Source organism: Panthera onca, chromosome E2 (assembly GCF_046562875.1).
Source record: "Panthera onca isolate mPanOnc1 chromosome E2, mPanOnc1 haplotype 2, whole genome shotgun sequence".
NCBI classification, from domain to species: domain Eukaryota; kingdom Metazoa; phylum Chordata; class Mammalia; order Carnivora; family Felidae; genus Panthera; species Panthera onca.
In genome coordinates this window covers 13,504,585-13,517,882 of record NC_138353.1, presented here as the reverse complement: position 1 = coordinate 13,517,882, position 13,298 = coordinate 13,504,585, and the positions used below count along the sequence as shown (strand labels likewise).

At 53.6% G+C, this 13,298-nt stretch overlaps 1 protein-coding gene across 2 annotated transcripts in view; it reads right to left on the bottom strand.

The window, feature by feature from the left end:
• Positions 1-3,737: 3,737 nt before the first annotated feature.
• Positions 3,738-13,298, bottom strand: part of TGFB1 (transforming growth factor beta 1) — a 14,201-nt gene continuing 4,640 nt past the window's right edge. The window contains exons 3-7 of one of the 2 annotated variants that reach the window (XM_060651199.3): positions 12,181-12,298; positions 10,536-10,613; positions 10,236-10,383; positions 4,509-4,662; positions 3,738-4,025 (exon numbers count right to left, since the gene is read on the bottom strand). In XM_060651199.3, the coding sequence (XP_060507182.1) occupies positions 3,867-4,025; positions 4,509-4,662; positions 10,236-10,383; positions 10,536-10,613; positions 12,181-12,298 (657 nt within the window). In that variant the 3' untranslated portion in view covers positions 3,738-3,866. Of the gene's footprint in view, positions 4,026-4,508; positions 4,663-10,235; positions 10,387-10,535; positions 10,614-12,180; positions 12,299-13,298 lie in introns of both variants that reach the window. The other variant, XM_060651198.2, reaches the window with a different exon arrangement.

Sequence of the window (13,298 nt, the reverse complement as noted above, 5' to 3'; positions counted from 1 at the left end):
GCCCACGGACGGGAGACAAAACGCAAACACCACCTGTTCTCAGAGCTGAGGACACCAGTCCCTGCATAGACACACATTCGCACAAACACACGGGGAGTACGACAGCAAGCATGCTGGGGACACACCCCACAGCATGCCCTCTGATGCCAGCCACGCACACACCGATCACAAACATAACCCAGAAACAACTCACCCACGGACACACAACACGTGCACCGGAAACACAGCTCCAAGAGCAAACACAAAGCACAACCCCTCCCGGAAACACACGTCTCTCCCAGACACACAGACAGGCACGGAGAACATCCATATTTTTAGTCGAACTTACTGAAGAATGCACAAATCTACACCCAGCGAACAACGGCAAAGATGTGGAGAAAGAATTCAGACCCACAGCAGGCCCCGGGGACACTACCCTCTCCTGCACACAGACTTGCTGAGAGACAGTGTCCCGCCACAGAACCCAGAGGGGGCACTGGCTTGTAAACAGGAACCCCAAACTGGGACGCACACGCTGGAAATGCAGGACAGGGAGACACACCGCAGGGACGCGTGCTGGGACACAGGCTTTGGTAGTACCCGTGCACACCCAACACAGCCGGAGGGCACCCGCTGGGGCGTCAGAAACCCCCAGGCTGGACAAAATTCACAGCACAAAGCTTGCGCGCACGCGCGCGCGCACACACACACACACACACACACACACACAACCACACAAAGGGGTTGTGAACACGTTCAAATTTACATTAGAAACACCCCAAAGACACCATCGCTCGGGGAAAAGGGGCTTTCTCTTTCGTCTTCCCCCTCCTCTCCCCTCCCCGCTCCCTCCGGCTGACCCAGCCCCCAGGCCTGTCTGGGGGAGGGGGCAGGAAGGCCTGAGCTGGCCTCCCCGGCCGTGCTTCCTGCCCCGTGGGGGCCGGACGGGAAGCTGGGGCTCCAGCCGGAACCCAGGCTCCCCCCACGACTTCCCTCCCCTCCCGGGCTGCCCTCAGGAGTGGGGGAGGGGGAAGGGGCGCCCCGAACGCCCGGTGCTGCCCCTGCGCTTGGCGGGGGGCGGGGACTACCTTGTCCCCCACGGGCTCTGCCCCCCTCTCCTGCGGGACAGGGGCCGCCCGCAGGCAGTCCAGGAAGGTGCTGAGCCCGCAAGTTTCCCTTCCTGGGCGGCCTCCGCGCCAGCTCAGCCCGGCGGGCAGGTGGGCGGGGTGTGTCACGAGGGCGTGGCGAGGGCTCGGGCGACCGCGGGAGTGTGCGGCCCCGGTGTGAGGCCAGGACTTGCCCTCGGCCCGGGCACGGGCTGGGCTTGCGAGGGCCGCGACCCTGGGGGGTGTGTCTGGGTGTGTGGGACTTGCTCCGTCTGGGCCCCGGGGTGTGACAGCGTGTCTGGGTCTGACGGGGCCAGCTGCTGTCTGCGGGGCCTGGTGGGACTCCCCGGGCCTGAGCGTGTGGGGGCCTGGGAGATGTCAGACTGAGTGGGCAGGACCGGCCTCCTCCGGGTGATCGTGACGTGTGTCTCCATGTGTGGCGTGTGTGTCTGGGTGGGACTGTGCTGTGTCAGGTTGTGTGCGCATGCACTGTGCCTGTTTGCGAGTGACCCCGGGGAGGATGTTTGTGTTAACTGTTGGTGGGTCCCAGCAGGAGCCTCTGTTTCATTTCCTGAGGGGGCTCTGATGCTGTGAGGTGTGTGTGCGGGGCACCATCTCTGAGTCTGTATCTGGTGTGTGGCTGGCGGTCGTGACCTGTGACCCTTCAGAATGTATTTGCGCGACTGCTTTTTGCTGTGTCCCAGTGAAGCTCCAAGGCTGGGTTCTGCATCTGGAATGGGGCCGCGTGCAGGGGCTGTCGCTGCCGCCAGGTGTCAGGAGTTTTTGTGTCTCCACGGTGGCTGCGGAAGGGGAATGTGTTTGCGAGACCAAGGGACCCGGTCCAGATTTGAACCTCTGTGGTGAGCGCGAATGTGTGTGTGTGTGTGTGTGTGTGTGTGTGTGTGTGTAGCTGTGCCGCGTTTTCGTGGGGCTGCAGTGACCACAGTCTGCGTCACTGTGTCCTTGCAAGTGTCTCCACACACGAGGCTGGTGAAAATGGCAGTATGTCCTTACAGAGTGAACCCCACCTAGGCAATCACTGGGCCAAGGAGCAGGTCCGGTGGCCCTGGGAAAGTCAGGGCAGAGTGGGGGGTGGGGGGAGGGAACTGAAACCTGGGAGGAAGAGGGGCCACTGAGAGGCTGAGAAGAGGAAGCAGGAGAGAATTCACAGGCAAGACCACAGCAGATGGAGGGCCGCCCTGACCCAGGGCACTGTCATTTCTCACTTGCACGAACGGTCTCCCTGCAGCCCCCCTTGCCCCCATTCAGTCTACTCAACCATCAGCCAGAGGGACCCTCCGAGCACCTACGTCAAATCACACTCTTCCTCCGTCGGGAACCCTGAGTGCAAGTTCCCCCAGGCCCCCCCCCTCCCCCAGAGGCCTGATGTGGCCTGGAAAGCAGTACCAGTGCAGAGGTTATGTGCCTGGATCCTCAACTCCAGCTGTTTGGATTCGAATCCCAGTTGTGCCACGTGCTAGCTGTGTGACCTTAACAAGTAACTGAACCTCTCTGTGCCCCTGCCCTGGCATTCCTGTCTGTAAAGTGGGGAGCAAAGGGTCTCTAGAGCAGGAGCTGGCAAACTTTTTCTTTGAAGGGCTAGAGAGTAACTGTGACTTTGCATACGGTTTTACTGAGCACTGAAACAGCCTTAGGTGATGCTCCAATAAAACTTTATTTACAGACACAGGCAAGTGGGTCAGAACTGGCCTGCGGGCAGCAGTGTGCCAACCCCTGCTCTGCTGGGCTGTGGGGAGAACGCGGGGAGCTCATACACCATACCTGGCACGGGGAATATCATTACTCTCTGGCCTGTGAGTGTTAATGACCTGACTCAGCTCCCAACACCCCTCCCCTTATCCCTCCCTTCCAACCACATTGGCCTTTCCTCCCAGTGTCGCTGGCTCACTCCAAATTCATCCTCAAGACCAGGCTGTGCCTAGGTCTTCCTACCAAGAACACTCTCCCCCAGGGCTCCCCCAGACTGCGCTCTTGACTTCCTTCACGTCCCAAATGCTACCTCCTCCGAGAAACCCTTCCTCCCTCCCCAAATCATCTCTCACTCCGTGCTACTTTCCTGTCTTAGTGCGACTTCCCATATTTGTCTCCTCCCCAGGAAGTAGGTTCCTGGTGGGCAGGAACTAGTCCCTTAACCTCTCTGGGCTTTGGTTTCCTCATCTTTAAAGTGAGTGTTATCAGGAGCACCCTGGTTAAGCTTCCAACTCTTAAGTTTCAGCTCAGGTCAGGATCTCATAGTTCGTGAGCTGGAGTCCCAAGTGGGGCTCTGCACTGACATCTCGGAGCCTGCTTGGGAGTCTCTCTCCCCCTTCCCCATGCGCGCGCTCTCTCTCTCTCAAAATAAATAAGCAGGAAAAAAAATAGAGTGTTATCAGAGTCCCTGTATCTCAGAGCTTTGTTATGGTGATTAAATGAATTAATCAATAGAAGGCACTTAGAACAGCTCACAAGATGCTCAATAAATAAATCTAACTAGTGTTCACGGGGAGTCCTTGGAACATAAGTGCTCAGTAGGCGTTTGTGGGAGGAAATGAATGGAGACCAGAGGGGACAGATGGAACGGGAATCCAGGAACGTCGAGAACGTCGGGAGACCCCACTCTGGGACCCAACCACACACACACAGAGACCCCAGTTGTCTCTCCACCTTTAATCGACCCCAGAGGGCTCTGGGGCGCGGTGTCCTTAAATACAGCCCGGCGCAGCGGGCGGGGGCGGGGCCGGGCCTGCCGGGTGGGCGGGGCCTGCGGGGCGGGGCGGGGCCTCAGCTGCACTTGCAGGAGCGCACGATCATGTTGGACAGCTGCTCCACCTTGGGCTTGCGGCCCACGTAGTACACGATGGGCAGGGGCTCCAGCGCCTGCGGCACGCAGCAGGGAGCCGCCGACGCGCCCGGGTTGTGCTGGTTGTACAGGGCCAGGACCTGCGGGCGGGGTCAGGGTCGGGGGTCGTGGGCAGGGCGCTCCCACCCCTTCCGCCTCTCCCCCTCTCCCTCTGTCTCGTCTCAGTCCGTTCCCAGTCTCTACCTCTCTCTTTTCCACTCTTGCCTTGTCTTCACAGTCTCTGTCTCCGTGGCAGTGTGTGGACTCCAGGCCTTTCACTGTTCATCCTGTCTCTCGCGTTCCCTCTCCTTCCGTCTCCCGGCCTCCCCGCACCCGGTTGGTCACTCAGGCTCCATGGGTCTCGCCATAGACCGCAGATCCCTCTGCGTCTCCCTCTGCGTCAGGTCTCTCTACCGGCTCAGAGCCTGTCTCCTCCCATCTCTGTACCATCCTCTCCGATCCCCCGGGCTCTCTCTACTTCTCATCTGGCTAAGTCCTCTCCGATTTTACCTGTTTGTCTCCCTCCACTCCCTCGGCCCCTGCTCCCCCTAGCCCAACCCCGGCCGGCCCGTGGCCAGACGCACCTTGCTGTACTGCGTGTCCAGGCTCCAGATGTAGGGACAGGGCCCTAGGCAGAAGTTGGCGTGGTAGCCCTTGGGCTCGTGGATCCACTTCCAGCCCAGATCCTTGCGGAAGTCAATATAGAGCTGCCGCACGCAGCAGTTCTTCTCCGTGGAGCTGCGGGGTGGAGGGGGCCGGGTCAGGGGGGCGCGGCTGCTGCTGCTGCTGCTGCGAGGGCAGCCGCACCCCCGGGGTGGGGGGGCACCCTGGTTGCCCCCAGCACAGCGCCCATCTCGGTGATAATAGCAATAACGGTAACAGCAATGATAATCACTAACACTGATAAAGCGCTCTCTTTGGTCAAGCCCCTTGCTAAGGGGATTGTAAACATCATTTCACACAAGGCTCCTGACAAGCCTGTAAGAAAGTCAAATGACCGTCCCCCAGCCCTAAGTTCTATGTGTGCAACAAATACTTGTTGAACCAGGACCAACTGCTTGGCTGGGATCTACTGGGGGCTGAGTACAAACGAAACAGACAGGAATCCCTGCCTTCTGGGGCCACATGCTAGAGACTGTCATGTCGAATCTCTGCTCCGAACATGGCTCAAACATGGCTCTGTGTCTCTTGGGGCAAATGCCCAAGCCCTCAACAGGAACCACAAGGCGCCGCCTGGTCAGCTGATCTCAACTCCCTCCCCACTCTCCCTGACTCCAGACACTAGAACACAGCATCCTCCCTGTTCTTCAAATACAACCCTGCCCCAGGACCTTTGCACTCACTCATCCCTCCTCCTGGCTTGCTATTCCCACAGATATCCACTGTAGTTCTTTTCTTTTCTTCAGTTCATTGAAATGTATGCTCAGATGTCCTTTACGCAGGGAGCCTTAACTCCTAGAACACTGCCTGACGTGCAGCAGGTACTCAATAAATATCAGTTAAAAAAATTAATATCCTCTCCTCAGAGCATCCTTTCTGGACCATCCTACCCAAAGTACCCATCCAAATGATCGTGAATTCCGTTCAGTGTGACAGTGGCATTTCAGTTCTGCAAGAAAATATGACAGTGTCTGTATTTGACGTGGGGCAAATCTTAATGCCTGTTGAAGCTGGATGAGAATCCATGGGACTTCATTACATCATATCTTGGTTGCTTTTGTCTACACTTCGAATTTTCCATAATAGAAGAAAATTTTAACCAGAATAGGAAAACTAGTACCCAATATCTATTTTTTTCTTCCCTCTTCTTCTGATTTATTTTCCTTCTTCTTTTTTTTAACGTTTATTTATTTATTGGGGGGAGGAAGGGGCAAAGAGAGAGGGAGAGAAAGAATCCCAAGCAGGCTCTGTGCTGTCAGCGTAGAGCCTGACAAGGTCTCAATCCTACAAACCAGGAGATCATGACCTGAGCTGAAATCAAGAGTCAGATGCTTAACCAACTGAGCTGCCCAGGTGACCCTGATTTATTTTCCTTCTAAAACTTATTGCTACCTGGAGTGCCTGGTTGGCTTAGTAGAACATGTGACTCTTGATCTCTAGGTTGTGAGTTCGAGCCTCACATATATTATATATTATTTACTGTGAGAGAGAGCACAAATGGAAGAGGGGCAGAGAGAGAAGGGAGGGAGGGAGGGAGGGAGAGAGAGAGAGAGAGAGAGAGAGTCCCAAGCAGGCTCCATACTGTCAGCACAGAGCCCAAAGCAGGGCTCGAACTGCGAGGTCATGACCTGAGCTGAAATCAAGAGTCAGACACTTAACCGACTGAGCCACCCAGATGCCCCTCTATGTTAGGTTTTTAAAAAACATATTGGAGAATAGTGATGTATAATATTTTACTGCTCTAGACTCATAATCCCTGTCCCATGCTCAGAAGCAAAAGCCAGTCCCTCTCCAGCCCAGGCCCAGGCTCCTGCTTGTCTGGAAAGAACCAGGGCATTTTATGTGCTGGCCTCTGGGGCCATGGCTGAGCTGGGCAGGGACCTTAGCTAAAAAGCTTGATTCGTGGGAAGCATGAACACTTTATATTCCAGGTTCATATCATGTGAAAGAGATATTCTTCAAAGCTACAGGTACAGTATGATCCAAATTCTTTTTGCATAAAAGGACTGAAAGGAAATATATTCAAATGTTGATTTTTTTTTTATATGTGGTAGTGTGATGGGTGATATCTTTCTGTATTTTCTAAATTCTTGACAGTGGGTATGTGTTACTTTTAGAATAAGAAAGAGAAGAAGGCAAGAAGGGAGTAAGGGAGGGAGGAAGAGAGAGAGAGAGGGAGGAAGAGAGGGAGGGAGGGAAGAAGGGAGGGAGGCAGGAAGGAATATGCAGTGCCCTCTCCACATCCCCACCCCCCCCCAAAAAAAACGAACTCTGCAATTGGGGCAAAATAAAAAAATACGGATGTGCATAAGTGTTTCAAACAGACACTGTGTCTGGAAGGAGACACAAATATAATAAAAGTGACTGTCTCTTCTTCAGAGAGGGGTGGGGATCAGAACTGGAGGGTCTCTGACTATTCCTTCTAGGTTTGGCCCATGTGCATGCATTTATCTATTCAAGAAGTAATCAACAGAGAATTAACTGATCTCAAAACCCTATGAGGCAGGCTTTATTATGATTATTCCCATTTGAAGGATGAAGGAACTGAGCCCCAGAGAGGAAAGCACTGCCTGCCCATACACAGCATGTAAGTGTGGAGCTTGGGGACAGGTTCACGGCCAGCTCTGTGCCCCCTGGGAGGCTGGGGCCTCATCTGTCCAGCGCAGCCATGTCAGCTCAAGCACAGCAGGAAGAGGCGATGATACAGCATTTCCCGGGGCAAGACAAGGCCTCTCCAAAAGCCACAGAGAAGGGAGCCAGGAATCTGAGATCCCTGTGAGCTCAGCCTGGTTCCTCCCCAGTCTGGTTGGGCCTCAGTTTCCCCATCTGTCCAATGACATGAGGGATGTTGGATCAAATAAGGTGTTGTTCAGGGTCAAGGAGGCATCAGGAAGTCCAGGACCAGGGAGAGTCCTGAGCTCCTGAAACCACAGGCACATATGTGCGCATTTACTGGCATATTTCTGGGGAAATGTCCTGGCTTTCAGCTTCTCGAGGGGGTCCTAAATTCACAGAAGGGAAAGAACCCCCTGTCCAGAATAATCTTTCACTTCCGGTTCAACTCTGGCTGGGGGTTTTGAGGTCCTAAGATTTGAATAGTCTGTGACCCTGATTACCCACCTGGGACATCCTCCCTGTGGGGTTCCCAGAGCAGCAGAAGCACCATCTGAGAACTTGTGGGGAATGTAAATTCTCCAGGCTCACCAAAAACCTACTGAGTCAGAAACTGAGGGTGGGGCTGGGGCTGGAGGACAGCAGGCCATATTTAACAAGCCTCCAGGTGACTTTGAGGCACTTTCTAACCCATTTATTCAGTGCAAGGCCTCTTGCAAAGCTTTCTTCTTCTTCTTTTTTTTTTTTTTTAAATTAGCTCTCCACCTAACATGGGACTTGAACTCACAACCCTGAGATCAAGAGTCCCACACTCTACTGACTGAGCCACCCAGGTGTCCCTCTTGCAAAGCTCTTGCAGAGCCTCTCTGCCATCCAGTCAGGGCCTGATGGGTAAAAGAAACCCACTTGGGGCCCCAGAACAGAACAGGCTGAAGGCCTCACATTGGATGTTGAGTAAGAGTTCAGGGAGGCTAACTTCCACAATCCCATGCCACGGCCAAGTTCACTGCATCTCTGCCCCTACCCACTTCCTCTCCCGCACTGGATGATTTCAAAGCACATGCCATTCACCATGTCATTTCATCCACAAATATTTCCACATGTATCTCCAAGAAAATCAGGACTATTGTAAAACATAACCACAAGACCATATAAGAAAAATTCTCCATTATTCCTGGATATCATAAAATATCCAATCAGGGTTCACATTTCCCCAACTGTCTCACAAATGTCTTTTTGTTTTTACTAGTCTGCGTGAATAAAGACCCAAATAAGGTCTACACATTGCAATTACTTGATATATATTTTAAGATTCTTTTAGAAATCTACATAATCATCTCTCTACCTCCCTACTTTGCATTGTATTTGTTGAAGAAAGTGGGTCAGATTTCCCACAATCTAATTGTTGCTGACTGCAAGCCCATGGTGTTCTTTAACATGTTCCTCTGTCCCTGTGTTTCTAGAAAATTGATAGTTGGATCTACCATTTTGTTCAGCTGCAGGTTCACTTTTTGGCACAACTTCTGAGGGGACACTGTGTCCCTCCCTGCAGAGACTCCCATGGCTGGCTGCCTCCCTCTACATTGTTATCAATAACGTTCATTCATTCGTGGGGTTGCTGGGCTAAGGCTGGGGCTGGTGCTAAGCTTGGGAGCAGAGCTGACTTTCCAGAAGGCGAACAGCATGTAACAAAGCGCAGAGGTACCTCATCCAAACAGTAAGCTGGGGAGGGACAAAGGTCAGATTATCGTTCTAATTCTGCAACATCTAACTCTGTATTTCAACATGCTAAGGAATCCAACTTTTCAACTTTCTTAGATTGCGATACTCCAGCATCTCAACATTCTAACAATGGCATTTCCAACTTGCTAGGATTCCTGTATTCCAACTCTCCGGTATCTTGTCATTCGTGATATCTCAATATCGAATTACAGCATTCCACAATCCTGAGCCCATCACTCAAGAGGTCCAAGCTGCCATCTCTGAAGATCCCAGCTTTCCAAGAGTCTAACATCCCAACACTGAGCCCCAACACTCTAGGATACCAATAATCTGGCTTTCTCCAACCCAAACATTTGTAGATGCCAGCTGTTGTTGTTTTTTTTAATATATTATATATATATATAATATATATATATATTATAGCTTAATATATATATATATATATGTATACACATATATATATATATATACTTTATTTGAGGAAGAGAGAGAGGGGGAGAGTGGGGGGGGGGAAGGGCAGAGGGAGAGAGAGAGAGGATCCCAAGCATGCTCCATGCTAAGGATGGAGCCCAGTGTGGGACTTGATCCCACAACCCCGGGATCATGACCTGAGCTGAAATCAAGAGTCAGACATTCAACTGACTGAGCCACCCAGGTACCCCAGTTTTTTTTTGTTTTGTTTTGTTTTGTTTTGTGTGTTTAAGTAGGCTTCATGCCCAGCATGGAGTCCAGTGCGGAACTTGAACTCATAACCCTGAGATCAAGACCTGAGTTGAGATCAAGAGTAGGCCACTTAAGCGACTGAGCCACCCAGGTGTCCCGTGAATGCTAGTATTTTAACACAGGCTTCCACCATTCTGAGCCCAATATTCAAGGTCTCCAGTCTGCCAACACTGGAGTCTCCAATCTGTCAATGGTATGGGAATCCAACATGGGTAATCTTCCAATCCTCAATTCCCTAATTCTAAGATCCCAACACTCCTTGAGTCCAACATTCTCAGATTCCAGTCATTAACACTGAATTCTATGTCCTAGGATCCCAACGTTCTAGAACCCCAGGCTGCCAACATTGAACTTGCTCGGGTCCCTCATTCTACACACTAACACACCAGCAAGAAAGCAAGATGATCTCAACATCCTAGGACTCCACATCCCAGCATCCTAGAACCCAGAGCCCATCCTCTGAGCCCTCCAGGCTGAAGGAGGTGCCAGCCACGCGTAGCACCAGCCAGGTGCCCAACTTGAGCCTTCCCTGGTTGCGCCCAGCCATCACACCACCAGACGAGAATGCCACGGTCAAGGGCTGAAAGGTTCACCTGAAGCAGTAGTTGGTGTCCAGGGCTCGGCGGTGCCGCGAGCTGTGCAGGTGCTGGGCCCTCTCCAGCGGGGTGGCCATGAGGAGCAGAAAAGGCCGGTTCATGCCATGAATGGTGGCCAGGTCACCTCGGCGGCCGGAACTGAACCCTGCTTTGGTTTGGAGTTGTAGGGTGTGGGGGAGACATAGACACACACTCTCAGATGGATGAATGGGGGCAGGGGCAGAGGGAAGAGGACACAAGTGCACACACATGCACACACACGCGGGCATGGGGCCGGGCCAGGGAGATGGGCCTCACCGTTGATGTCCACTTGCAGCGTGTTATCTTTGCTGTCACAGGAACAGTGGGCACTGAGGCGAAAGCCCTCTACTTCCCCTGTGGGAGTGGGGAGTGGGAAGCCAGTGTGAGATGCCAGGTACTGTTTACACCCCCGCCGTGGGTGGAGCAAACCCAGGGTGGAGGGGGTGTTGGGGCTCCCCCTGTCTCTTCCCCTGCCTGCCCTCTCCCTGCATCCTCCTGCTCTTGGCCTTGCTTCCTCCTTCTCCTCCTTCAGGTCTCCGCTCAAATGTCACCTCCTCCAGGAGGCCCTCCGGGACACATGCCCCTCCCCCACAGTGACATCACTTTATTTTCGCCATAGCACTCACCCTCCTGACATTTGAATTTGGCTATTTGCTTCCCTCATTGTTCTCAGTGGAAAGCAGGATACATGGGGGCAGGGATTCCTGTTTTCTTGCTCCCCGCTGGGCCTAGCCCACAGTCTTAAAAATAAACATCTACTGAGTGCACGCCCCGGGTGCCAGGCCCTGTCCTAAATGCTCTGTGAGCATTATCTCTTCTGATCTTCGCCAGAGGTCCCAATTTAATAGGCACGGAAGCCAAGACCCACAGAGGGCAGATGATGTGCCCCAAGTGGGAAAAGGTAGGGATGGGGTGCACACCCACAGAGCAGCTGTGGGAGAAAGGCTTCTTGAACAAATGAGTGAATGATTTTCTAAGCTCCTACTAGGTGCTGGGCCCTGTGCTGGGTGCTCTAGACTCTGCAGTGACGGAGACAGGCCTTTGTCCAGCGGCCCCGGGCCCCTGCCTTTCAACACCTGGCTGATCCACCACTTATCCCTTAAGTCTCTATACTATCACCTTCCCCCAAGAAGCCCTCCCAGACCCTCTAGGATGGGTCCCAGCAGCACTCGGGGCCTCCCCACCCCGCCACTGCTCCTTCGGGTCATCACTGCCACCTAGGGCTTTGGCAAGACTTTGTAGATGTCCAGAGTTGCCCCATGAAGGCAGCATCTAGAAGTTGTCTTAGTTACCACTGTGTCCCCAGCATCACCGCACACAGGGCGGGGCTCAGAGCAGGCACCCGTTGGCATTTGTTGAGGGGAGGCATGAACAAAAGGGAGATCAGGAAGGGGGATGTGGGTGTGGTGGACTCAGGTCAAACACAGTCCTCTTACAGACAGATCGGCTGTGTCACGCTCTCCCTGGACTCAGGGTGTGCCTTGAACACTCTTGCCTCTCCTTCTTTCCCCGACGGGTTCCACTCAACCCTCAAATATCAGCTCTGATGTCCCCTCCTCCAGGAAGCCCTCCCTGACCCCAAGCTGGGTCAGCCATCTCCTCTGGGGTCCCTATTCCAGCCCTACCCAATCTGGGTCATTACCATCCAGTTTTCAGGTCTCTCCCCATTTCCCCCACCCCAAGAATGGACTATGGGCTCCGTGAGGGCAAGGGTGGGGCTGTTTGGGTCACTGCTGTGTCCCCAGCATCACCCACCACCCGGCAGGTGCTCAGGAAATGGATTAGGCATTATCACTCAGGTCTGAGGTCTAGGAGGAAGGCCACGTCTTGGCTGGGACATGGGGTCCCAGCTGCTAGGCAGGACAAACAAAGGGCTCTATCCCATTACAAAATAGGGGTGGGGCAAACAAGTGGTCCTTACCTCCATGGCTCAGCCACTGCCGCACCACTCCAGTGACATCAAAGGACAGCCATTCCGGCGTGTCACTGGGCGCCAGCAGCCGGTTGCTGAGGTAGCGCCAGGAATTATTGCTGTATTTCTGGGGGGAGATGAATTGGGGGGAGACGGTGGGTTAGATGCGGCTCCCCACCCCCAAATACACTGACTGCACCCCCACTCCTGCTCCACCAAACAGGCTGCCAGAGAGTCCCTCAGACAGTCCCCTCCCAGACATCCACGCTGTGGGGCCCTGCAGGAACAACCCCCACCCCACCGCCGGAGCGGCCTTGGGAGGAGAGGAGAGAGAGCCCCAGGCCGGGGATCAAGGCACCTGGACGGCTCAGCCTCTGCTCTGAGTCCCTGTGGGGCCCCTCCGCGGCCTGAGTTCCCTCACTGGTGAAATGCCAGGCCCCTTTCAGCTCAGACAGTCCACCATGCTGAGATCCTCCTGGGACATCCTGGGGTCCCCCTGAGCATACAATTCTGCAAATCTGACACCCTGAATTCTGAGAGTCTGTAACTTTCTAGGGGCTTATGTTAGAAGTCATTCCATACCCCAAGAACGACCCATTCAATGAACCTGAGAAATTCTGAGAGACTGATGTTCTAGACACCCAGGAGTCTGGCACGCCCCAAACCCAGATGCTGCAGAGGTCTGATGCCCGTGTGCAACGATCCAGACACTGGCAGCGTGCAGCTGAATTCTCTAGACTCCCAAGGAATTGACCACAGACACACTTCCTTTGTTGTAACAGTCTACCACCTACCGTTAAACCCAATGTCCCACACGATGTGGATTCCAGGTCGCGTAATCTTCTAGACTCCAGCCCTCCCAGAGGCCCCAGTCTTCCTGGAGACTCTAACTCTTCTAGAACAGAACTACCCAAAGGAACTTTCTAGGATGCTGGAAGTGTCCTTTATCTGCGGCATCCAAAATAGCAGCCACTAACCACTACGGAGCACTCAAAATATGGCCAGTGAGACTGAGGGGTTGAATTTTTTTTCTTTCAGTCAACTTAAATGGCCACGTGTGGCCAGTGGTCCTGGACAACTGTACTGGACAGAACGGCTGGAGAGCCTACAACCTTTCAAGACTCTGG